Consider the following 26,817-nt stretch of genomic DNA (forward strand, 5'->3'; position numbering starts at 1 on the left):
TGTGACCAATCCTGTTCTGAATGAAAGCAAGACTGGTTCATGATGCTGTGTCTTGTTTGATTTTTCCAAATAAGCACCCTCAACCTTGGAGGCTCCAGCTGACAGCAGTGATAAGGGATGCCTCCTTTATGACTAAGCTCTTCAGTAACCCATTTTAGGCACCACTTGTTACAGATGTTAATTTATACCAGGGCTGCCGTGACTGAGGCGGGCCTGGGGCAGGACCACAGCCGCCCGCCCCCCCCCCCCCCCCCCCAGGATGCTGTGTAACCAGACTTCAAACATTGGAGGAGGGCCGGAGCCCAAAGTGTGTGTGGGCACATTTTGCCTCACCTCCCTGCTCCCCACTGCAACTCCAAATACCTTGGCTAGCAGGGATCCCCAAGCCCCGCCAGTCAATTTCATCAAAACTGAGCATGCGTTACGTGAGGGGGATGCAGGGCAGGCAACGCAGCCGAAAACAGTGCAGGAGGAAGGCTTCTGCTGGCAGAGCTTGGGGACCTCCACCAGCCAAACCAGAGGCCCAGATGCCGAACCCAATTTGGAATCCTGTATCTGCTCCTCCCCGGCATCTAAGGGGGTGCCCAGCGCCAGAGTCCGTCTTTCTCCTGCTCCTGTCGGGACTTGGGTGATTGCATTAACACCAGCAGTTGGGTTCAATCAGGAGCAGGAGGGAGAGACAGACCCCAGCACCGGGCCCTCCTTGGAGCCCAGGCCCGGAGGAACCTTGCCCCCCCCTCTTGGCGGCCCCGGTTTATGCTAATGCCACTGAGTGGCTCATTGTTATATCTCACTGTTTTCCTACTTCCTGTTGTATTGTCACCTTTAACCTTTAGTTGCAATTAGGGTTACCATATGTCCAGTTTTACCCGGACATGTCCTCTTTTTGAGGACATGGCTGGGTAACCGGCTGGGTTTTGCCAGCCTGCCCGTTGGTCCGGATTTCCAGACCAACAGGCAGGCGGACCTAGTGGTGTCCTATCCGCCCCTCCCCTTACCTTACTATACTGCCCTGGTAGTCTAGTGACCTCTTCGGGGCAGGAAAGAGCCCCTCTTTCCTGCCTGGAGCACCTGCATACTGTTTCTTGCTGACTCCAGTCCCGGCGCCGATTCAAAATGGCCACCAAGAGTTGAAGCGGTCTCACGAGACTGCTGCAGAAGTCTTGCAAGGTCACTCTCGGCAGCCATTCTGAATCGGTACCAGGACTGGAGTCAGCAAGAAACAGTATGCAGGCGCGGGCAGGAAAGAGGGGGTTCTTAAGAGGGCACTAGACCACCAGGGCAGTACAGTAAAGTAAGGGGAGGATAGGACACCCTTGAGGGGGGATGTGACGGGGGCGGGGCAGGGCAGGAGTGGGGCATGTGTCCTCTTTTTGGGGGGAGCGAATATGGTAACCCTAGTTGCAATACAACATGATTCCTGGCGAGAGCTGCATTTAGTGCCTTTATTTTTAACTCTGCAACATGGTGCCAGATGTTTCTGAACCTGTGCTGTTTTCCTGCCTCTAACAGCTATGAGTGCACAGCAAGGCTTGTTGTGATATTGATTAGCCTAAGGTTGCACACTCTTCCTTTGATTCAGAGGCACAAAAGACATTAGAGCATCATAACAGCTACTTATAGCATTCCCGCGCCAGAGCATGAAGATCTGTGGTGACAAGTTGCAATTGGGAAAGTTTCAGAACAGAGGTTGAAGACTAATTCTTTAGCTGAAGTTTAGGCAGCTATGCTGAGTAGAGTGAAGTGTGCAGAACACTGCAATGGTTATAAGCACAAAATGAACCTCACAGAAGAGCAGAGGAAGGATACCAAAATTATCTTGTTATCTTGGATGTCTTTGAAGTCTATTTCAAACCTACCAAAAACATATATGAAAGATACATGCTTGACAGTTGCAAACAAGGGGAGGATGAAGCCACTGACAACTTTGCCACACATTTGAGAGAGGGAGAGATCAACAACACGAATATGGTCCATTGAAAGATGAATTTATTCAGAATAAAATAGTTCTTAGCATTGCTAATTAGTGCATGCATCGTATCACCATCTTTTAAGAGAAAGTGATTTGACTCTGAATACAGTCATTGCAGCATGTTATACTGCAAAACTCACCGACTTGCACTTGAGAAATATAGAGCAGGGCCAGCAGGCTGACAGCAAAGCTGCCAAGGAGGCCCAATGTTTGAGAGGGACATTTCAAGACAAGCCCCAATCCTGCCCCATTCTACTCCACACAACCCCACTCACTTTGCCTCCTGGCTCCACCCATGGCTCACTAAAATTCTGCAGGCCATAGCACCACCAAGCCTTTAACATCAGCTCCTGCTGCTGTAGGACCGTTCTCATGATAAAAGCTGTGAAATGTTGCACTATGCACAAACATGTGCAAAACACACTCAGAACCTTACTATACCACCTGGGGAGTTTGAGATGGCATCTTAGAGGGAGGTGGAATAGGAAGTCTACTGCAGCAGTGGTTGTTCGGCGTCTGAAGCCCTAAGCTATGAGGAAGAAGAGGAAAGGCAGGGCCGTGCCGATGCGATAAGCGAGGTAAGCGCCGCAGGGGGGCGGCCACCTCTGGAGGGCGCCGCCGCGGTGCTTACCCTCGCCCCGCCGAGGACTTTAAATCCTTTGGCACCAGAGAGGGGGGTGCCGCCGCTCCCGCTGCTCTTCATCCTGGCACCCCCCCCCCTCCCGCACCAGCCCTTTAAATTTATTTGCCGAGCGAGCGCAGCACCTCGTGTGCAAGTAAAAGAAGCGGATCCGATCATCTCATTGGGCCTTCCCTCACTGTCCCGCCCTCCTCTGACGCAACTTCCTATTTCCTCTAGGGCAGGACAGTGAAGGAAGGCCCAATGAGATGATCGGATTCGCTTCTTTTACTTGCACACGAGGTGCTGCGCTCGCTATCGCGTCGGCAATTTCTTTTTAAAGACGGATGGCAGGGAGAAGACGAGGCAGGGTGAGGGTGGGGGACAGATGGGGTGAAGGTGGGGGGGACTCGGATAGCAGAAGGGACTGGGTGGGAGACAGATGGGGTGAGGGGGACTCGGATGGGCAGAAGGGACTGGGTGGGAGATAGATGGGAGAAGGGGCATGGAGCTGGAACTGGGGTCTGAAAAGTGAGCAGGAGGGAGAATGGGGTCATGCCTGGGGCAGGGGTGGATGGGAGAATCAATGGATCTGGAACTAGGGGCAGCCGCAGGTGGGAACTGGGAGCCGAAAAGAGGGGGCAGTGAGAGAGGGGGGATAGATCCTGGATGGAATGGGGAGTGAGAGGGAGGGCAGACCCTGAATGGATGGGAGGGCAGAGAGGCATGGATGGGAGGGCAGGGCCCAGGGAGAGGACAAATTGCTAGAAGGGGAGGGGAGAGAGGATTGCTGGCTATGGATGGAGGAGGGAAGGGCAGAGAGGGACAAGGATGGACATGGGGGCCCAGGGAGAGGACAAATTGCTGGAAATGGAGGGGAGGGGAGAGAGGAGGATTGCTGGCTATGGATGGAGGAGGGAAGGGCAGAGAGGGACAAGAATGGACATGGATGGGAGGGCAGGACCCAGGGAGAGAGGAGAAATTGCTGGAAATGGATATAGAGCAAGAAATGAAGAAGAAAGGAGAAAAGTAAAGAAATAAATGGAAAGGAAGCCCTGGAAACGGAGTTAAGAGGACAGATAGCAGCAGAATCAGATACTGGGCCAGCATGATCAGAAAAAGAAAGTCACCAGACAACAAAGGTAGAAAAAAATCATTTTATTTTCATTTTAGTGTTTGGAATATGTCCACTTTGAGAATTTACATCTGCTATCTTATTTTGCAATGTATAGCAATTTGTTTCTAAGAATATTGCTGACAATTCCTTTCAGTGTGGCAAGTGGTGAGCGATCATTTTCATGGGGGGGGGGGGGGTGATCATTTTCACGGGGGGGGGGGGGGGCGCCAACTGATAGTCTGCAGGGGGGCGCCAGAGACCCTAGGCACGGCCCTGAGGAAAGGCACTGCCCAAACTCACCCGCAGACTTTGAGCTCTGCCCTGAAGCTGATATAGACAACATTCCTTGCTGTCGGCATTCCATCAGAAGACCTTAGTGCAGAAGAGCAGCAGGCTCCCCAAGACCTGTGAGCAGAGCACTGATCTTTGAAGTCTTTGGGGCAGAGAAAGAGACTGATGCATCCACTAGTCTCAGGTATCCCTCTATAATGGAGGTTGCTCCTCCTTAACCTAGTCTCCAAGTCCTCGAATTTCAGTAACATTTCCTCCTTTTCTAGCTCCAATTTGGTCATCTGTATCTGCATCTGTATAATCTCTCACCTTGTCCATCCACATGCACCCCCCACCTCCCCCAGGTGTCTTCCAAAATCTGATAGCTCCATTGAATGCCAATTGTATTTCAGCTTTAAAATTTGTACGCTCAGCTTTTATATCCTTAAATCCTTGCTAGATTTCATCTCTAATAAGGGATTGCTCCGCTATGTCAGCATTGCCCGCAGTAAGGACTGCCATTCCTGTCACTATCTTGGCCTCATGTCATGCAGGTCGCGGGGTACCATTGTGCAAGAAAGCATTGATGATGGTTTGCTGCGTTTTAGTGGTCATATTGTCATTCTGATTATCTGCTGCTGCAACTGCACCACACTTGTGCCAGAATACAAGCTTTGTGATCCGAGTGATTGCTGAGAAAAGGTCTGCTTGCTCTGTAGCTAAGCTCCTAAGCAGCCCATCTGTGCCAATTATGTCACTTACATTTCAGGAGCTTCCCTTTTTCTCCTTCACTTTGCCAAGATGGGAGAATATCACAAGGAAGAGTTAGTTGGATGGGAACAGCTGAAGGAAGAAGACCATCAGTGGGCAAAACTGAAAGGAGCTATTTTGAAGGCAACAAACCTTTACGTTAAAAAAAAATGACATATAAGTAAGAGAAAAAGAAGGCCACTTTGGTTCTCAAAAGTAGTAGCTGAAAAGGTAAGGGAAAAAAGATTAGCCTTCAAGACAACCCAGAAAGAGGAAGACTGACAAAAATATCTGGAAAATCTAAGAGAAGCTGGAAAAGCTGTCAGGTGCAAATGAAAGAAAAGATAGCCAGTATGGTAAAATTGGGGAACAAAACATTTTTTAGATATGTAAGTGATAGGAGGAAGTGCCAAAATGGCATTGTGATGATGCTCAAGGGTAAAGGGGAGGAATATGTAGAAGCTGATAAGGATAAAGTTGAACTGTTTAACAATTCTAGTCCGTGTTCACAGATGAAAGGCTGGGGGGTAGGATCACAGAAAACAAATGCTAATATAAGAACATAAGAGTAGCCATACTGGGTCAGACCAATGGTCTATCTAGGCCCAGTATTCTGTTTTCCAAACAGTGGCCAAGCCAGGTCACAAGTACCTGGCAGAAACCCAAATCGTAGCAACACTCCATACTACAAATAGCAGACTATGGACTTTTCCTCCAGGAATTTGTCCAAACCTTTTCTAAACTCAGTTACACTAACCACTGTTACCACCTCCTCTGGCAAAGAGTTTCAGAGCTTAACTATTCGTTGAGTGAAAAAAATATTTCCTCCTATTTGTTTTAAAAGTATTTCAATGTAACTTCGAGTGTCCCCTAGTCTTTGTACTTTTGGAACGAGTAAAAAATTGATTTACCTCTACTTGTTCTACACCACTCAGGATTTTGTAGACCTCAATCATATCTCCGCTCATCCATCTCTTTTCCAAGCTGAAGAGCCCTAACCTCTTTAGCCTTTCCTCATACGAGAGGAGTTCCATCCCCTTTATCATTTTAGTCACTCTTCTTTGAACCTTTTCCAACTCCACTATATCTTTTTTGAGATATGGCGACCAGAACGGAAACCAATACTCAAGGTGCAGACGCACCATGGAGCGATACAAAGGCATTACAGAATTTTCGGTCTTATTCACCATCCCTTTCCTAATAATTCCTAGCATCCTGTTTGCTTTTTTGGCTGCCGCCACACACTGAGCAGATTTCAGCGTATTATCTACAATGACACCCAGATCTTTTTCTTGAGCGCTGACCCCCAAGGTGGAATCTAGCATCAGGTAACTGAGATTCGGATTATACTTTCCAATGTGCATCACCTTGAATTTGTCAACATTAAATTTCATCTGACATTTGGACGCCCAGTCTTCCAGTTTCCTAAGGTCTTCCTGCAATATTTCACAGTCGGCACGTGTTTTAACAACCTTGAATAGTTTTGTATAATCTGCAAATTTGATCACCTCACTTGTCGTTCCGACTTTCATATAATTTATAAATATGTTAAATAGTACCGGTCCCAGTACAGATCCCTGTGGCACTCCACTGTTCACTCTCCTCCACCGACAGAAATGAACATTTAACCCTACCCTGTTTTCTGTCCAATAACCAATTCCTAATCCACACCAGAACCTTGCCTCCAATCCCATGACCCTATTTTTCTCAGGAGTCTCTCATGAGGGACTTTATCAAAAGCTTTCTGAAAATCTAGATACACTACATGAATCGGCTCACCTTTATCCACGTTTATTCACGCCTTCAAAGAAATGAAGCATTGGTGACAGATTCTCAGAAGACTGTGTTTTTGGGGAGCATGCTAAACTAACAATAGACAAAGTGGTGGGGCCTGATGGGATACATCGGAGGGTATTCAAGGAACTCTGAGAAGTTCTGGCGGCTCCATTGTCTGACCTCCTCAGTGCTTCTTTGGAGTCTGGAGTGGTCCCAGAGGACTAGAGAAGGGCAGATATGGTCCCTACACAAGAGCAGAAGGAAGCAGGAGGTTGAGAATTACAGACTTGTTAGTCTGAGTAAACTAATGGAAACCCTTCTAAAGCAGACGACTGTGAGGTTTCTCAAATTAAATGGACTGCAGGACCCAAGGCAGCATAGTTTCACTACAGGCAGGTCTTGTCAGACAAATCAGATTGATTTCTTTGACTAAGTGACCAACAGTTGGATGTGGGAGGGACACTAGCTGTGGTGTATTTGGATTTTAGCCAAGCCTTTGACACGGTTCTGCACGGGCGACTGATAAAACAAACTGAGGGCCTTTGGAAGGGGGTCTAATGCATGTATATTTAAAGATTAATAATCCCACATCCATGATAGTAAAATCAGGCTGTGTATTATTTTAACATCTAGTGAATAAGAAAAATATGCTAGAATCCAATAGAAAACATATAAACAGAGGATCACTGACACTGAAATTCATCCAAGTTAGTAGCAGTTGCTCCGGACATAATAACAATAAGTGATGAATGTATAACTTTGGGCATTCCGCCTAATTAGATTTAATCCAATAACTTTTCTTAGAGGGAAAATATTTGCAACTGCAATGAAGCAGCAAATATAAAAAGAAAAGCAAAGTTGCTTACCTGGAAGACAGCAGGATTAATAGGCACACAAGTGGGTGATGTCATCTGACGACACCAGCATGGAGCAGCTCTCCCAGAGCTCAGAACTCATGTGGCCCTTCCTGCGCATAGCAGACCTGTCAGTCTCTTCAGTTAGTTCAAAGCTTGGAATCAAATGTCAGGAAGGTCAATGTGATTGTGTGTTTGATTAATTCTGCTGTCTATGGACAAGATCTGTTACACATTAGCAACTTTGCATTCATCTACAAGCAAGACTTTATCAGGCACACAAGTGGGTGACTCTCACGCTCAGGGGCCTTTGCATTAAAGAGACTCGTCCTGCTCACTCATTTAAAATATTTAGATTCTGCTTTTCCAGCCAAAGCAGCTCACAACAGTACACAATAATATATGTCAAGTTCTTTTCTAGCAGGAAATGCACAAAAATCCAATCTGTCTCCATAAGATGAGCCAATAAAATGTTATATTTCAAATAGCCAAAATACCGAAGACCAAGTGTAACAACCCTCTAACAGACTAATCATCCAAAAGTACGGATATAAAGGCAAAATGTTCAAAATGCATCTGATTGTGCCCCTCCCCCCATATTTATGGATTGCTTAGTACCGCTCAACCAAAGGCACTGCCCGACTGATGACCGGTCCAAGAAAAGTGTGCAGTCAGGGCTGGGTTAGACATGCTGGGGCTCAAGGCATAAACTAAGGAGGCCCCCCCCCCAATGCCCTCTCCCCCAATCTCACCACCCACCATTACTGCCACACATAACACAACTTTAAATGACTTCTTCACACACAAAACACAGACAGACCTTCACCAAATACAGAAATGGGAACCCCATGAAGTTAAACTCGACAAGTACTGCAATACTGGAGAAATAAAAACAGAAATGCATTTCATTTTGTATTGAACACAGTGGCATAACCATTGGGGGGGGGAGTTACCCCCCCCCCCCAAATTAACATCTCCTGTGCTGTGGCTGGTGAGGGTCCCCAAGCCTCACCAGCTGATCATCTCCTCAAGTCCAGTGATCAGGACTCTGCAACTGGCAGTAGTATTTCAGAGCTGCTGCAACCCCACCCCCACCCCTGCTTGGCTTTCACTAATGTATGAAAACCAAACATGTGTGATATTGTGGGGGGGGGGGGGGGGGGGGGAGGGGAGGCAGCAGTGGCAGCTTGGGGATACTGCTATCAACTGCAGAGCTTGGCTACCAGACTGGAGGAGGTCTTCAGTTGGTGAAGATTGGGGATCCTCGCCAGATCAGGTGTTTATATTTTGCATTCAGGTGGGGAAAAAATTTTGTCCACACCCATTTTGGGCTCAAGCCCCCCCCCCCCCCCCCAAAAAAAAAAATCTATGCAACTGAATACAATACAAAAACATCTGTGATGCACATATCCCAAAGTGAAAGATTGACTCAATGAACATAAATCATGAATTCATACAAGATCTTTGCAAACTCCCATGGTTCAGCACTAGGTAGAGGAACAAAATTCAGAGCAGGATATCAGGTGGCACATGGTAGATCAACTTCAAGTTGGGTGGGAGGACAGCGACTTAGAAAAAGCATTAAATTATCGTGAACAAAACTGGATATTTAGGTAACAAAACTGGATATTTAGGTTACATACAGTTTCCCCTAGGAGTTTAAATTTAGAAATCGAATGGGTGACATTGTTGTGATCCTGGGCTGTGATTGGATTTTACCCCCATCATGCAACATTTGAGTAGTATATAAGGTAGAGGTGGAATGCTGCCACCATTTTGAAGCCAGGAAGATGTGTGGATTAATGTTGGCATCATTCTAAGCACATATGTTTCTTAAGATTTTAGAGTTAGGTTTGACAGACATGGGTGTGGTTTGTAACATTATTCCACACTTGTATCATTTTCTAGGGGGTATGCCTTGATACAGCTGGAAACATAGTCTATGTGGGACAAAAAAAAAAAAACCCCTGGCAGAAATCCATCTTTGACATGAGTATTGTAATTTGCGCATTTATAAACTCTGTAAGAAAGGAGTAAAATGCTTTTTAAAAAAATCTTTTGATAAAATCATAAAGAAAAAAAGATATACACCTCATTGGTGTATGGTGATAATTTTCCCAATATCAAAAATGTGATATTGGAAAATTATCTCCATACACCAATGAGGAGATGGGTGTGTAATTCTTGCTGAATTAAGACATGAATCAGTGAGTGACACTGCTGAGGTTTGTGGTATATTTAGGATTCATGGGACACTGAAGTATTGACAGCACTCCCTAAAAGAATTTAGTGTCTTTAGGAGGTGCACATATCCAAAAGCTAACATATTCCAGTTAATAAATTCAATATAATACACTTTTTCTTCCTACCTTTGCTGTCTGGACATTTTGTTTTTCCAACATCTTGGTCACATTTTCTCTTTTCTGCTCTTTCCAGTATCTGCTGTCCATTTTTCTTTTCTCCTCGTCTCTTGTTCTATTCCCTTAATATACCCATCTCTAACATATTGATTTTTCCCTTTCAGCTCTTTTCTTTTCTGCTTCAGTCCACTCAAATTTAACCCCATTTCTCACCCTCTTTTTTTCCAGCTACTTATCAATTCTCCATCTCCTTGCAGTCCCTTGCTTTCTCATTTCCCATCTGACCCTTCCCAGTCTATTTCCTTTCATCTACTCCCCATTACCACATTTCTAACTTTGTACTCACTATTCTCATCTCACTTATCTTCTTGCTACACCCTTTTGACCTCTCCCACACGATTCCACCATTTCCAGAATCCCCTCTCCCTCTCTCCACTCTTGTAGCCCATCTCACTCTCATTGCTTGACAGCTCCCTGTCCCTTTCCTTCCACTCCTAGCATCTTCCCATCCCACTTCTCTTCCCTCCCTCCCTCCCTCAATGTATCTTTCCTCCCCTCATATCCATCCCATTGTTCAACATCTCTCCCTCCCTTTCACCTCCAGACCCAACATTTCTCCCTCTCTCTTCCCTTCCTCCCTAGGTCCAACTTCTCTTTCTTCCAAGACTGATCTCCCATCCAGCATCTCTCCCTCCTTCCCCACTAGCCACCATCTTTCCCTTTCTCTTCCCTCTCTCCATCCTATTGCCCACCATCTCTCTTCCCCTCTCCTTCCGGGTCCATATAAAAGAACTGAATATAGGAAGTAGGCCAATTAGCTAGGGCCACTTTGCTACTACAGTACCATCAGCTGCATAGATTTCCTGATAGAGTATGTCCTTTTAAGACCTCGTTTACAGTCCAGGATTTGCAAGCTCTTGTGTATGTATTCATGAGGTTTCAGGTCGAAAACAGGGAACACAATCTCTTCACTTAGTAGAAAGGCATTATTACTTCCAGTAGGAACTTAAGATGTGTCTGCAATACTACCCTGTTGTGATGGAACTGAATGTATGGCTCACACACAGGCTTGGAGTTCACTAATGCTTTGATTTTAAGTCTGGGAACACTTTAGTCCTACTGGAGCTTGAATTGATAGACACACGAAGAAGAGGAATGAGCTTTGTCAAGGCCAGTGATGATCTATGAGAATTATTGTATTTGATCTCTAAAACATAAAGAGTTTTTGATATTAGGCGTATTGGTGAATGTGCATATGGGGGGGGGGGGGGGTGGATAACCCATTCTATTAGTACATTCTATGCAACACAAGTAGGAAATGGGTTTTGCCAGCAGTACAGAGGCAGCTTGGTACTTTTGCTGTAGACAAATAAGTCTATTTGAGAAACTCCCCATAAAACCTCTCAGCTTATCACCAAATGCATGCAATTCCAAGAACACATGACTGCAAGCAACATCAGCAATGGATGAGAAATAGGTAAAACCAACTCCTTCACCTGGGTCAGAAGAATCAGTTCCAGTCAAGTGTCAGCTGCTGCAGAGTAAACCTCTGGCAAAGTGGTTATCCTGGACAGGCACAGAACATGAACGTCATCTGCAGCAAAGCATAGATTAATGTCTCCACTGTTCACTAGAACAGCTAGCTGGTTAAGCATAGTTACTGACCACGCAAGGACCAGTGACTACAAGTGGTCATCAGTGCATGAGATGGGCAAGAGGACCATAAAAATGATTCATAATCTTACCGTCATAGAAGAGATATTACAAAGCCTGTTCATTTTAATAAATACTGCTTTGCTTTTAATAGTAATAAAGTTCAGACAGCATTACATTTTAAATCACAATCTGCTTCAAGTGAGTAGTGGTATAATCACTTTAAACAAAAAGTTTACAGTTGATAATAAGACTGAAAATCAGTCTTAATACTCATTTAGCTACCTGTCATTTGGGTCTTTATCCCCCCAAAAATAACAGTCAGACTGCAATGCTATTCAAAGAAAATAATGCTAGGTATCTAGTATTTACTCCAAAAACACAAAAAAAACATTGTAAATTAACAAATGACTGAAAAATGTTAGTCTTTCAGGGTAATATCTATAGCTAGGTTAATTTTGCACATAGTAGGACAGAATGAACCTCACACCTACGCCAGGGATTGCTCAGTCTGTATGGTACAGGGTTTGCAGTTCATTCTGCAAATCTAATACATTTTTCTACTGCTCTTTTACATACTAGTAGGTAGCTTACCAGATTACTTTTCTTCATTGTCCACCAGAGAACTTTACATCAGCAAAAAGAGTGATCAGATGCATTGTCAGTGTCCGATTGCTGATGTTTATACAGTTGCAAGGGATTCAATATGCACCAGGATTGTGTTTAAACAGAGGCAGCTGGAATAAGCTCTTTCACATGAAAGACATGACTCTCCATGAATAAGCTGTCTGTTACTTTCCATTTCATTAAACCCTGCCTGACTCCCAAAAATGGACAGTGAGACTGGGGGTTAGCAGCATCTGACTAGGACAGTAACACCCCAATATGTGTGCTGTTTAGCAGGTGCACTTGGAAAGGATTTCTACTCTTCTCACAACTGAAGTGTTAGCAACAGTCAATTCACTGAAAGCATGTTAGCAATTCATGACATGTCACCTGATTTAAACTTATGTTACATAAAACATTTGACATGACAATATAAAATGGGAAGTCACATGTTCACTTTATATTTTTCTAAACCCTATCTTCAAAACAGCTGCTTGGGAAATTCTGACCCCTCTGTACTCAAGGGTGGAAGGAAAGGCTCCTGCAAGGCTGAAATCTAAAGAGTTGGTTCAAGGTCAGCATGAGTCACCTCTACGGCAGCTGTCACTCTCTCTTTTCCCCTCTGCTAAGCCAGAGTTTCCTAAAGCTGTTTAGAGAACCCCACAGTCATTTGGGTTTTGAGGGTATCCACAATGAATATGCAGTATATGTTAATTTATCCCATGCACATTCACTGTGGAGACCCTCAAACCAAACTGGGTGTGGGGTCCTCAAGACAAGTTTGAGAAACATCTGGGCTAGGCCCAAGTGCTCATTAGGCAAGACAGGAGCTCTTAGCCTCCACAGACAAGACAGCAAAGCAACAGGATATATACTTTAATTTCAATGCTTTTGGAGCCAATAGTTGGGGCAAACACTTACCACCTTCATTAACTCCTGGCTCCTAAATGCAAAAATTTGGGCAGTCCTGGTCAAAGTGTTTCAATTAATCTTTTAAGTGAACAGAAATTGACATAACCTCTAAGTATAGTAAAAAGAACATTTTTTTAAAGGACTTTAACAGATTGAAAATAAACGCAAACATGGCATGTACAAAAGTGAATACAATTCCACAGTTGAGCAAATATATACCAACCCTTTTAACCTGTCAGCTTGCAATTATTCTGTCTACCCTCAACAACCATGGGCTCCTCTAAGAAACTGTGTGAGCATTTGAAAATGAGGATAATTCATTCTTACAAAAACAAGAAGAGGCTATAAAATAAATCTCTAAGTGCTTCCAAGTAGCAACATCAATTGTCAGAACCGTTAAGAAATAACAGATTGAACTGCTGAAAATCAAGGCAAGACCAAGAAAATATTCAACAGAAGTGCTTGAAAACCAGCCAGATTCAAAAAGCAGAAAGCACAGATTGCTGTAAATGACCTGATGAACAAAACTTTACCCAACACTGGAGTAGCTACAGTACAGCATTGGTTACACAAAAATGATCTGCATGAGAGAAGGAAAGCTCATCACAAAAGTCACAGTCTAAAAGCAAGCAGAAGAAAACATTAATAAGCTTCAAACAAGATGCTTCTTTTGGAATGATGAGAAAAAAAAACCTGTCCAGCCACAATCACACACGATGCATTTGAAGAAAAGAACACTTTGCCAAAGTGAGTGGGGGTGGGGTGGAGAAGGCTCTTATGTTTTGGGGGCATCCAGTGACACAGGAAATACTGTATGGGGGGGGGGGGGGGAAAGAAGAATGACTAAAATAACATATCCTAGAAGCTAATGTCCCACAATCAGTGAAGTTAAAGAGTATTTCAGCAAAACAATCCAAATGTACTTCAAAATCAACCATGATGTATTTACAGGAAGAAAAGATGAAAATTGTGGAATGGTCTTTACAGGCCCTAATCTGTGAGGAGATGTCAGAATGCAAGTGAATGCAGGGAGACCTAAGAAAACTGAGCTGAAAAGGCTCTGCAAGGAAGAGCAGGGCAAAGTTCCAAAACTAAGAACAGAAAGACTTTGCTATTTCTGCCAAAGGTAGTGTTACAAGGTACTGACTGAAAAGAGGCACGCTCTTTTGCATCTACAATAGTCACACTTTTCTTATTTTGAACTTATATATATATATATTTTTTTTTTGAAACCTGCAAATAAATAGTAATCATGCATTAACATTTTCAGGAAGATGTCATGTTGAACTTTGTAGCAACAACACACCAAAACTGGGCTACTAAAGATTAATTCACACACATGTGTAACAATTTTTTTAAATCTATAGATTTTAATTTGCAGAAAGAGAGGCCTCAGTCATCATCCTAAGGCTCCTTTTCAAAGCACATAGACTTACAAAGTTATATAGGTTACTATCTTTGTAAGTCTATGTGCTTTGACAATGACCACCCCTATGTTATGCTGTAAATACAACATTACAGTGGGCTCCAAATAACTCCGTATATTATTTCAAAATACCAAATAAAAATGTCAGTCCAGACAATCAAGAAGAGCAGTGATGCCATTCACATTCAAAGGTTGAGCCGGCTTCTGTTCACTTGGGCATTCACTGAAACATACAATTTGACCAGAGATGCCTAAACCTTTGCACACAATTATAAACTTCTATACTTAAAAGAGAGAGAAATCAAAGTCCTTAAATTGCATTTTTTGTAGGGGGAGGGGGGCAGAATAGTATAAAAGTTTCATGCTCTCTGCAACTAGAGATCACAACTGCTGGCCATGTTTGATAAATGTGCATCATTTCTGAAAAGGGAAAAAGGCAAACACATCTCAGTAATCTGTAGTTCAGAGTATCCCATAGCAAAATGCATTTCTCCAAAACCCATTCTTAAATTAACCTATCTGAGGAAAAAAAAACCACAACATGTAGCTGCTCTACCAATTATACAGAAAACTCTGGTAAGACTGGCATTTTAGAGAAATGCACTTGGTCACAGAATACATTGTACTATAAGCCGAACATGTAAAACCAGATAGATAATTGTGGCAAACAACCTCAGCTGCTGTGGGGATAGTAGATAGGTATTCTATGAGGTCATACATCAAACCGTATATTTAAAAACGGTATTATACATGCATCAACAATTTTTAAATAGGGCACATTGTGATCCACAATTGTAGAGCAGAGAAAGAGAACTCCCTTTCCATACCTCCCCTTCAACATCTACTTCTAAATGAAGACAGGAACTTAAAATGTGTCTGCAAGACTACCCTGTTTTGATGAAATTGCATGTGGGGCTCATACGAGGGCCTGGAGTTCACCAATACCTTGATTTTCAGTCTCAGTGGAGCTTGAACTTATAGGACACTTGAGGAGAAAAAGCTTTGTCAAGGCCAGTGATGAGCTATGAGAATCACCGGACTGCATGCATGTACTTCTCTTTCCATCTTACTAAGTAGTTTTCTTGCAGATTAATTTTTTGCAATATGGTGCTTACTTCATTTAGCCCTGCTTTTGTGTTGGGTGAAACAACACATACAGGCTCATAAAGTCATCTTAGGACTTCTGGGAGATGAGAACAACTGTTCACAGCAAGACATGAGGGTCTTCATTTTCAGACATGTATAGAAAGTTCAGCTTTACAGGAGCCAAGTCTATGCTAAAGAAATAACACCATGCCTTTGGTCCCCTTCCCTCCAATAAACAGCATGTTGCACATCTATATTTCCAATGATAAAACAATAAAGTGTGATGAGAGATAAGTGATGGGTAACAAACAGAAAGGAGGTAGATAGCTGCACTATTCTTCATCAAAACTGAGGATTTTTAACTTAGAAATGCTATGCTACATGGTCCAATATTGTCTATAGCAAATATTACCTTTTTAAAACATCTATTGACACCAAAGGAATGTATATAGCAGCTGGCTCGCTAGCTAGTACAGATGCATGCTGAGTTCTGCAGCTCTTTAGCTAGTATGTATGAAAGCAAAATTCTGTAGAACCTAACACTGTAAAAAGTGCACTTACATCAGATTTACTATGAATATAGCTTTTGTATTACACAGTAAGCACTTTGGGGCCTTCAGTCTTAGGCTCAGGCACAACAAATACAGTAGTTATAAGAGTTTCATTCCAGTTATGTACATCGTTAACCTCATGTAAAAGTACGGAAACCCTATACTGAACAGCACTCGCTACACTGGGCCTGAACAGGGACCTCACCGGGAGGCTGACCTGTTCAGTCACACTGTCATGCTAGCAGGGGATCTTCACCTATTTATAAACACTAACTGGCATATTCAAGTCATGAAACATGAAGTTAATTTTGTGACACATTCATGCATTATATGGCAGAAGTCCTGCTGTGATACACATCGCTCTACTCAGACACAGGAGGTCTGATGGCTAAAGCAAGCAGAAAAGGCTTTGGCTATGCAAAAATAAAGCTGGCAAGAACTTCTAAACCAGGTTGATCTATCGCCCTGTATTTCTAGCCTGCAGCAGAAATAATTGTTCTTCAAAAATGTCTTTAAAATGCTTCTTTAGTATGCGGACAGTCCAGGCTGTTCTCAGAACTGTGGTTCAGCAGTCATCCAGGGCAGACCTATACAAATAACCAGGAGATGCCCACGTCACATCCACAGCAATTGCTCAAAGGCCACTACTGAAAGTCGGTTTGGCTAGTTAGACAAGAAAAGTTCTCTCACAAATAGATCAACTATGTCAATAATCTCTCAGGAAATGCTGCGCAGAGGAAGCATTCTGCTCCTGCTCCAGCTGTAACGAAGGGTCATTCCCAATGTGTTTCTCATTAAAAAAATGTGTAGTATATTTAGAAATGTACATATATCTACAAAGCTGCTGCAATCCTGAGTGGTTATTTCTATAGACACAAATATATTTTATTGCCCAAAGCTCTTAAATCCCCTCTGTCAAAGCTACAATTTCACAAGCTAAAAACTGAAAAGCAACATCCTGTTCAGTGAAAAGCATCTTACTTGGGCTGAGAAGCACCACAGAAATAGTGGTGGTACTTCATTATTGCATCCAGAAGGAAAGATCATGCTTTGAGCAAAATGCTTAATTAGCATCGACTGGGTGTATCAATGAACGAGAAAGCTTAGAGTGTAGCCCTTAAACATCAGGTTTATCCTACAATGAAATGGATTACAGACTTCTTTACAGTTCTTCTAAAGCTGAGCACTTATATATTACTTTCTTCATTTGATATACTGCTATAGGTCAATAAAAATCTTTAAAAAGCAGTTTATACTCAAGAACTCTTCAGAGCTTTGAAGTATTCCAATGAGTTTCATAACTGTGTACTTCAGACTGCTGGCTCAATGAAAGTTAACCCATGCAAGAAACAAAGTGTATATATTATATACACATTAAAAAAAAGGCAAACAAAAAGTACTTTAGAAAAAGGCACACTGTGCTCTCTCAAAAAAGGGTGTTGGGTTATCTTGGCTGATGACTGGAGAGAAGGAAATCCTGATCTAGACACGTCAGGCACAACTTCAGATTCCGAAAAGAGCCACCTGCCGTGAAGAAAGCCCAGACAGCCATGAGAAGGAGAATGGTGTAAGATGGCACCAGACTTCTTTCATAGTGGGGATTCAGGAACGTCTGGCAAAAGGAAACAAAGTCAGCATTAGAGAATGACACGGGGCCAAAGTTCGTCTCCGTCCCCACCCCATCCCCGCAGGTTCTGTCTCCGTCCCCGCAGGATCTGTCCTCATCTGCAGAAGCCTCAAACACTTATGATTTTATATTTAAATCTTTTTATTAAAATATAAAAAGGAACAATATGCTGTAAACCGTTGTGAATACATTAGAAATAGAGAACAATAACAACAATGAGCAGCTATAATAACCCCCCTTCCCACCACCACCCTCTACCCTTCCAACCCCAACAATAGGTGATTTTTATTACACCAAGGAATCCTAATTCACACTGTTAAAATGTCCAGGGGTACCCCCTCCGAAGGGACACCACCTTGTAAGTGGTGGAGGGGCTTCCGTGTTTCAATGACTCAGAGGGCTATGCTGAAGGGTTACCAATATCAGACAGGCCTCTGAGGAGAAACCAGACAAAGAATGTCCCAAATTAGGGAGAGGGGAAAGATGGTGACCTGAAGCTCGTACACTCAACGGCCCAGCTGTCCTCTGAAGTTCAGTTTTTGTTCACTTGAAACTTCCTCTCTGCATTGCAGTTGCCTTAACAGAGGAAGGGGACAATGGGGGGGTCAGCCGCCGAAGACCAGCGTTTTGTCCCCTGTGCAGCAAGTGTGGGACTGCTGTGTGATGAGCTGCCCATAGATGACTGGGTTGATGAGTCCTTTGATTAGTGCCGACGAAGAAGCGTCGATGCTCTTGGACCTGGAAACAACTTCATCGCTCAAAAATCATTTAACCACCATGCCCAAAGGAGTGGAGGAGTGAGTCAGGAGTGTATGCTGAAACGGAAGTCGTTTACAGCTGAACCCGTGTCGGCGGTGCTACTCCTAAACCCTTAAGAGTTATCAGCTTGGAGTTTTTGGCTCCCGTGGAGGTTGCATTGAATGTCATCTGGAGGGTGCTCCAGGACCTGACGGTGGTAGAGAATGATTTTGCTTCAGATATAGTCTTGTTAATGAGCCACATGGATAATCTAATCGAATCCTTTGAGAATATACAGCAAATGAAGTTCTACTGAAGTAGGAAACGGTTATTTGAAAATGATAAAAGACCAGAAAAATTTGAACAAAATGAATATTGTTACAGATGATTAATATCGAGATTGTTGTTTTCCCAGAGTTCCGGGTATGACTCCTAATGTTTTTTTTCCCTCTGAAATGATTCCTCTTAATATATTAATTCAAAAGGAGTGAAGCCTGTGAAACTGGGATTACTTTAATCAGCGGGAATTGGATTGGAGATTCAAGGGTTTGTATTGTTAAACAATTTCTGGTTTTAAAAGGGAAAAAAATGAAATCAGGTGTATTACTTTCACTAATATTGGACAATAAGTATGTTTCCAATAAAATTGATGGACTATGCACCGTTATGGTCTTGAAGAAACCAACCAGATGATCAATGTGGAATAATGATTTAGATAAATAATAACTGGGGATAATCGGGTTAATACCACGTTTTCTTTGTTTGCTGTTGTTTAAATTGATCTCCTTGTCTTGTTTCACTCTCCCTATTTATTTTGTGGTCTAAGAAAGAGAAAGATTGTATAAAATCCATTTATCTTGTTGAGATTGTTTTCTTCTAATATTGTTTTAATGTACAATCATGTCTGTTTTACTGTTTTGCAAGTGATCCTTGTAAAATGAAAAAAATTATAAATAAATGATTTAAAAAAAATGTCCAGGGGTATAAAATACAACCTGTTCTATATGCCCTAGAGGGGAAAAATATGCCCTATAAAGCACTGTTATGTTTTTTTAATCTGTGGATAAATAAGAAATCATCAACAATCTCAGGATTCAATCTAGCTCTCCTGTCTTCCACAGTCCTTCCTGGAATAGAAGTTGTCTTCTTAGACGATGTGCTGGTAGCAGGATGTACAGGATCTCCCATGCAAATTTTGCTAGTTGTGGCCAGTATGTTTGCTTGTTTTTCCAAAAAATCAAAATATCTTTGTAGGCATCAATCATAAATAATAGTCCAGTTCATTAACAGGCTTCAAAGTAGAAAATGACACAGGGACAAAATTTGTCCCCTGTCCCGGTTGGCTCTGTCCCTGTCCCCATCCCCATGTCATTCTCTAGTCAGCATTTCAGATGAGTATTTACAAAGCTGTCAACATTCACAAAGCAAATTGTGCAACTAGTGAAAAAGGAATGTTGTCTAATTAGGCAAGGGGTCACCAGGTCATGGAGGAGGGATGAGATGAGCCTAAGGCTTCAGTTTTACCATTACAATGATTGTTGTGTCCTCTTGATCAAATAAAACACTTCCCTTCTTGTGCCTTAAACTGATGCCTTGCTATGTGTAGTAATACTCTACAGTACAAAGACAGAGCGTAACTGTGGATTATACGTTGTAAGTGTAATTATAAAACAGGTCAACTATGTGTCAAGGTCAAGGAGGAGCCTATTCCCAGCCAATGGTATATGAAGTCCATAATCCTTTACTTTCTATAAAGGCACATACACATTTGTTTCTTTAAAGCAGTAGAAATCATGGCTAAACGGAAACTGCAGATATTTATGTCTACTAGGGAGCAAGTGTAAATGTTTTGTGCATTAAATACACACAATTTATAAACATTTAAAGTGTGAATGCACGCGCTCTACCTTTCAATAGCCTAAGACTGGATCACATAAAAGTATGCATCTTCTTAGCTAATATGTACTTTTACATACGTAACACCTGAAGTAATTTTGTAAGAGGCCTTTGTATGTGAAAAATCCTTTATAAAATTATCCCCATGCCACTAAAGTCATGTAATGGCAATTTGTAGCCAAACCTTAAAGTCATAGGGGGCAATTCTCTAAAGTGGTGCGCCTACCCTGTTATAAAATAGAACTGCAAAGCTGCTTTGGCGTACTGAAACTTAGACACGACTGCTTACGGCAGGTCAATGTTCTGTCTGTCTGTCCTATTTAGACTGTAAGCTCTTTAAGCAGGGACTGTCTTTTTCATGTATGGTGTACAGAACTGCGTATGCCTTGTAGCGCTATAGAAGTGTTAAGTAATAGTAGTCAATGGAAGGCATAAGCTGGCTTGCCTATGTGCACTGAGCAACGCATGCATCTGATACTATTATAAAGATGCACACATTACTAGGTGGAATGCCCATGACACGCCCATGCTTCACCCACTGGTACAGCCGCCATTTGCCATTATAGGCCATGTGATTTGAACACCAATTCAATAGAATTGTGCAGGGTTGTCCAACCTCGATCCTCAATCCAGTTGGGTTTTCAGGATTTCCCCAATGAATATGCATGAGATGTGCATGCACTGCCTCCACTGTATGCAAATAGATCTCATGCATATTCATTGGGGAAATCCAGAAAACTCAACCTGGCAAGGGGTTGGACACCCCTAGAATAATGCTTCCACATATGCAAGTACATGGCAATTTGTGATGTCATTCACACGCTTACTCTACAAATAAGGGAATGCAATTAATGCCTAGATTTAGGTGCCTTTTATACAATTTCCTTCATGTCTTAGGCAGATATGGGCACAGGCTATATTTTAAACAGAAGTATGACCAATAAAGACTAGCTTAATCCTACGCACTGCATCCTGCCCCTGGCAATCACTCCTCAAACATTGTGTTTTCTGAATAAACCTACCAGGCCTGATACAAGCAGATGGCTTATGAAGACCAAAACCAATGCCCAAAATTTCTTCTTCTCGCAAGCATCAAAGAACACAACGCCCCAGAAGATGTGCAGCAGAACCATAGCCGAAGTCATGAATGCTGAAAAAGAGTGAAAAATGAAATAATACTGATCACATCTTAGGGCCCTATCTTATTACCAAGGTTTATTTATGAAAACGATTTTTTTTTAATCTGAAAGAGAAAAACAAGGGTATGTTGGCTATCAAACATATAAATAGCAAGTGACCAACTCACTTGCAAATGCACAGTAGAGACTTCCCTCTCTGTCCCGCCCTCGTGTCAAGACGTGATGACGTCAGAGGGCGCAACAGAGAGGGAAACGGAGTCAGACTGTCGGACGCTGCAGCCTGGAAACGAACATCACGCGCACCAACCTCCACCCTCCCCCCATCCCCACCCCCCCTCCGTATCGTATGGAGGTGAGAGGCGCTGTCAGGTCAGTGCAGGGGACCTGGCACGGAGGGGGGAGGGAGCGGCGGCGAGGAGGGTAGCTGGACATGGGGGGAGGGGAGAGGGCATGGTTGCTGGACATGGGGTGAAAGCAGGGCAGAGAGAAGGGTTGCTGGACATGGGAGGAGGGCAGGGCTGGTGGACGGGGGGGGGGGGCAAGGGAAAGAGGAGGGTTGCTGGATATGGGGGGGGGAGGATCGGTGGACGGGGTGAAGCCAGGGGAGAGAGGAGGGTTGCTGGATGGGGGGGGGGGAGGCCAGGGGATACAGGACGGCTGCTGGACATGGGGGGGAGGGCAGGGCAGAGAGGAGGGTTGCTGGACATGGGGGGAGGCCAGGGTGCCAAGGGATAGATGAGGGTTGCTGGATATGGGGGGGGGGGGGGGGAAAAATCGGTGGACGGGGTGAGGCCAGGGGAGAGAGGAGGGCAGGGGAGAGAGGACGGCTGCTGGACATGGGGGGAGGGCAGGGGAGAGAGCAGGGTTGCTGGACATGGATCGGGGGAGAGCAGGGGAGAGAGGAGGTTTGCTGCACATGGATGGATGGAGGTGAGAATTATTACATTTTGCAAAACACAAATCTCGCCCGTTTTAATGGGCTTAACGGCTAGTATCTTCTTTAATACGCTACACAAAATTGAAAAACGTGTTAAGACAACCAAGTCTAGCCATATTCAGCAGCAAAATTACTAAAGTGAGCTTCCAAAACAGAACAAAAGCCCAAGTCTCAGAAAGGCACTTTCTAGATACAGCCTACAAGAAAGGCTCCCCCCGTTTTCTATTTCTGTTGATGGCTCTCTCATTCTCCCTGTCTCCTCAGCTCGAAACCTTGGGGTCATCTTTGACTCTTCTCTCTCCTTCTCTGCTCATATCCAGCAGACCGCCAAGACCTGTCGTTTCTTTCTTTACAACATCCGTAAAATCCGCCCCTTTCTTTCCGAGCACTCTACCAAAACCCTCATCCACACCCTTGTCACCTCTCGTTTAGACTACTGCAATCTGCTTCTTGCTGGCCTCCCACTTAGTCACCTCTCCCCTCTCCAGTCGGTTCAAAACTCTGCTGCCCGTCTCATCTTCCGCCAGGGTCGCTTTACTCATACTACCCCTCTCCTCAAGACCCTTCACTGGCTCCCTATCCGTTTTCGCATCCTGTTCAAACTTCTTCTACTAACCTATAAATGTATCCACTCTGCTGCTCCCCAGTATCTCTCCACACCCCTTCCCGGGCACTCCGCTCCATGGATAAATCCTTATCTGTTCCCTTCTCCACTACTGCCAACTCCAGACTTCGCGCCTTCTGTCTCGCTGCACCCTACACCTGGAATAAACTTCCTGAGCCCCTACGTCTTGCCCCATCCTTGGCCACCTTTAAATCTAGACTGAAAGCCCACCTCTTTAACATTGCTTTTGACTCGTAACCACTTGTAACCACTCGCCTCCACCTACCCTCCTCTCTTCCTTCCCGTTCACATTAATTGATTTGATTTGCTTACTTTATTTTTTTTTTTTGTCTATTAGATTGTAAGCTCTTTGAGCAGGGACTGTCTTTCTTCTATGTTTGTGCAGCGCTGCGTATGCCTTGTAGCGCTATAGAAATGCTAAATAGTAGTAGTAGTAGTAAAGGCCTCAAATAGGACTTCTGATGAGCACATTCAGATCACAAGCTGTGGAATCCGTCAGTACCCAGAGCCAAGATTTACCATAGTAGACAGGTGGGAAGGAAGGGAAGCATATGCCATCCTGCTGGGGTGATGGCATATTTTGCAAGATGAACGTGCAGTGTATATGGGCTTTATAAGTGAAACCTGAATACAGTGATCAGGGCCAGACTAACTATTGGACCAGGTGAGGGTGCCAAAGTACCCAGCCTCTGACATCACCTTTTCTCCCCCACCAAGAGTTTGGTTTCTCCACTTCTCTCTTCACCTCCCTCCCCAAACAGGTGCAGCACTGCTCTCTCATATCTCACTCTTCCATAGTCCTATGAAGTTTACATTGGTCACTGGCGACAAAAGCAGCATGACAGTATTCCCTCAGTCAGCGCCCCTGGGTCTTCCCTCTTGTGTCCCGCCCACAAGAAATCGCATCAGAGGAGGCAGGACGCAGCAGAGGGAAAACCTGGGGGTTGGCCAAAGGCAGCCTGTCATGCTGCTGCTGCCTCTGGCAACCGACGTATACTTTACAGGACTGCGAGGGAGTGAGAGAGGTGAGAGAAAACAAGAGAGGGGTACTGCCAAAGCAAGTTGGCTCAGGGTGCCACTGTTCCTTGAGATGGCCATGACAGCGATCCTCACACATCAGAGTCCCAACGATACAGTATTGAATCAGTACATGGCCAGTGCTGTGCAAAACACTGCAAAAAAAAAAAAAATCTTTTTTCAAAGCACTCTCTGAATACCTGCTCATGTGTATATTTCTAGTAGGTCAGCAAATATTAAAAGAAGAAATTTTTGACCACAACTTCAAAAACCAGAGCCAAACGATGATATACTTCTGGCATCAAATCTAGAATTAGAAAAAATGGACAGCCTGTAGATGGAACCACTACACTTTAAGAACACGCCAATTAAAAGAAATACTTAAACCAAGAGAGATTATTGTGCTGTAAGCATATGAAACTTAGGTAAAGTGAAGATACTTACCTGTAGCAGGTATTCTCCGAGGACAGCAGGTTTCATATTCTAACAAGTGGGTGACGCCGATCCATGTCACCCGGTCCGGCATTTGCCATAGTAAAAAAGAGAACTTTGTGGAGCGCAAGCAGCGCCCCATCTCGAATGCACGAGTGCCTTCCCGCCCATCGCGCGACTGCAGTCTCCTCAGTTTAATACTAAAGCAAAAAAAATAAAGTAAAAATAACCAAGGACACAATGCTGTGGAAGGGACTGTGAGAATACGAAGCCTGCTGTACTCAGAGAATACCTGCTACAGGTAAATATCTTTGCTTTCTCTGAGGACAAGCAGATTTCTATCTTCTCACAAGTGGGGAATCCCTAGCATCCAGGCTCACCGAAAACAACAAACATTGGTCAACTGGGCCTCGCAACGGCGAGGACATAACAAGATTAACCTGAAACTATATACAGTCTGAATGAGAGTGCAGCCTGGAACAGAATAAAACAGGCCTAGGAGGGTGGAGTTGCATTCTAGATCCCAAACAGATTCTGCAACACAGACTGCCCAAATCAACTGTTGCGTCGGGCATCCTGCTCAAGGCAGTAGTGAGATGTGAACATGTGGACTGAAGACCACATCACAGCCTTGCAAATCTCTTCAATGGAAGCTGACCTCAAGTGAACTACCGACGCGACCATGGCTCTGACATTATGAGCCATGACATGACCCTTCAAGACCATAAGTACATAAGTATTGCCATACTGGGAATGACCAAAGGTCCATCAAGCCCAGCATCCTGTTTCCAACAGTGGCCAATCCAGATCACAAATACCTGGCAAGATCCCAAAAAGGTACAAAACATTCTATACTGCTTATCCCAGAAATAGTAGATTTTCCCCAAGTCCATTTAATAATGGTCTATGGACTTTTCCTTTAGGAAGCCGTCCAAACCTTTTTAAAACTCTGCTAAGCTAACCGCCTTTACCACATTCTCTGGCAACGAATTCCAGAGTTTAATTACACTTTGAGTGAAGAAACATTTTCTCTGATTCGTTTTAAATTTACTACATTGTAGCTTCATCGCATGCCCCCTAGTCCTAGTATTTTTGGAAAGCATAAACAGATGCTTCACATCTACCCATTTATGCCCAGCCTGGGCATAAGTGAAGGAAACACAATCTGCCAGCCAAATTGAAATGGTGCATTTCCCAATGGCGACCTCCATCCTGTTGGGATCAAAAGAAACAAAAAGCTTGGTGGACTGTCTGTGGGGCCTTGTCCACTCCATGTAAAAGGCCAACACTCTCTTGCAATCCAAGATGTGCAAGCTGCTTTTGCCAGGATGGGCATGAGGTCAGGGAAAGAATGTTGGCAAGACAATCGACTGATTCAGATGGAACTCTAACACCATTTTCAGCAGGAACTTAGGGTGCGTGCGGAGGACTCAGTATAATGTGCATGCACTACTAAGGCCTGAAGCTCACTAATCCTACAAGCTGAAGTAACAACTACCAAGAAAACGACCTTCCAGGTCAAGTACTTCAGATGGCAGGAATTCAGTGGTTCACCAGGAGCTTTCATCAACTGGGTGAGGTTGAGATCCCACGACACTGGTGGAGGTTTAACAGGAGGCTTTGACAAAAGCAAACCTCTCATGAAGCTAACAACTAAAGGCTGTCCAGAGATGGGCTTACCTTCTATACGTTGATAAACACTAATCGCACTAAGGTGAACCCTTATGGAGTTGGTCTTGAGACCAGACTCTGATAGGTGTTGAAGGTATTCAAGCAGGGTCTGTGTAGGGCAAGTAAGGGGATCTAAGGCCTTGCTCTCACACCAGACGGCAAACCTCCACCATTTAAGAGTAACACCTCTTAGTGGAATCTTTCCTGGAAGCCAGCAAGACTTGTGAGACACCCTCCACGAGACCTAAGAAAGCAAATTCTAGGCTCTCAACATCCAAGCTGTGAGAGCCAGAAACTGAAGGTTGGGATGTAGAAAACACTCCAATCTCCACAGTTCTTCAGAGGATAACTCCAGAAGAGGGAATCATATCTGCCACAGCCAGTATGGCGCAATCAGAATCATGGTTATGCGGTCTTGCGTGAGTTTCAACAAAGTTTTTTCCCACTAGAGGTAGTGGAGGATACGCATACAGAAGACCTGTCCCCCAACTCAGAAAGAAAGCATCTCATGCTAGTCAGTCTTGGGCTTGAAGCCTGGAACAGAATTGAGGGACCTTGTGGTTGATCTGAGTAGCAAAAAGATCCACCTAGGGGGTGCCCCATGCTCAGAAGATCTTGCAGGCTACGCTCATACTAAGAGTCCACTCGTACAGTTGCCACCAGGTAAGTAGCTCGAAGGAACATGCCATGTTGGCGAGCCCAATGCCACACTCAGATGGCCTCCTGAAACAGAGAGTGTGATTCGGTGCCCCCCTGCTTGCTGGTGTAATACATTGCAACCTG

General features: G+C 43.9%; 1 protein-coding gene across 1 annotated transcript in view; it reads right to left on the reverse strand.

Moving 5' to 3' along the window:
• Positions 1-11,491: 11,491 nt before the first annotated feature.
• The window catches only part of APH1B (aph-1 homolog B, gamma-secretase subunit), a 46,893-nt gene continuing 31,567 nt past the window's right edge, over positions 11,492-26,817 (reverse strand). Inside the window, exons 5-6 of the mRNA XM_030188248.1 lie at positions 21,236-21,363; positions 11,492-17,564 (exon numbers count right to left, since the gene is read on the reverse strand). Of these exons, the coding sequence (XP_030044108.1) occupies positions 17,397-17,564; positions 21,236-21,363 (296 nt within the window). The 3' untranslated portion in view covers positions 11,492-17,396. The remainder of the gene's footprint in view (positions 17,565-21,235; positions 21,364-26,817) is intronic.

The sequence above is a fragment of the Microcaecilia unicolor genome, chromosome 1 (assembly GCF_901765095.1).
Source record: "Microcaecilia unicolor chromosome 1, aMicUni1.1, whole genome shotgun sequence".
In the NCBI taxonomy this organism is placed as follows: domain Eukaryota; kingdom Metazoa; phylum Chordata; class Amphibia; order Gymnophiona; family Siphonopidae; genus Microcaecilia; species Microcaecilia unicolor.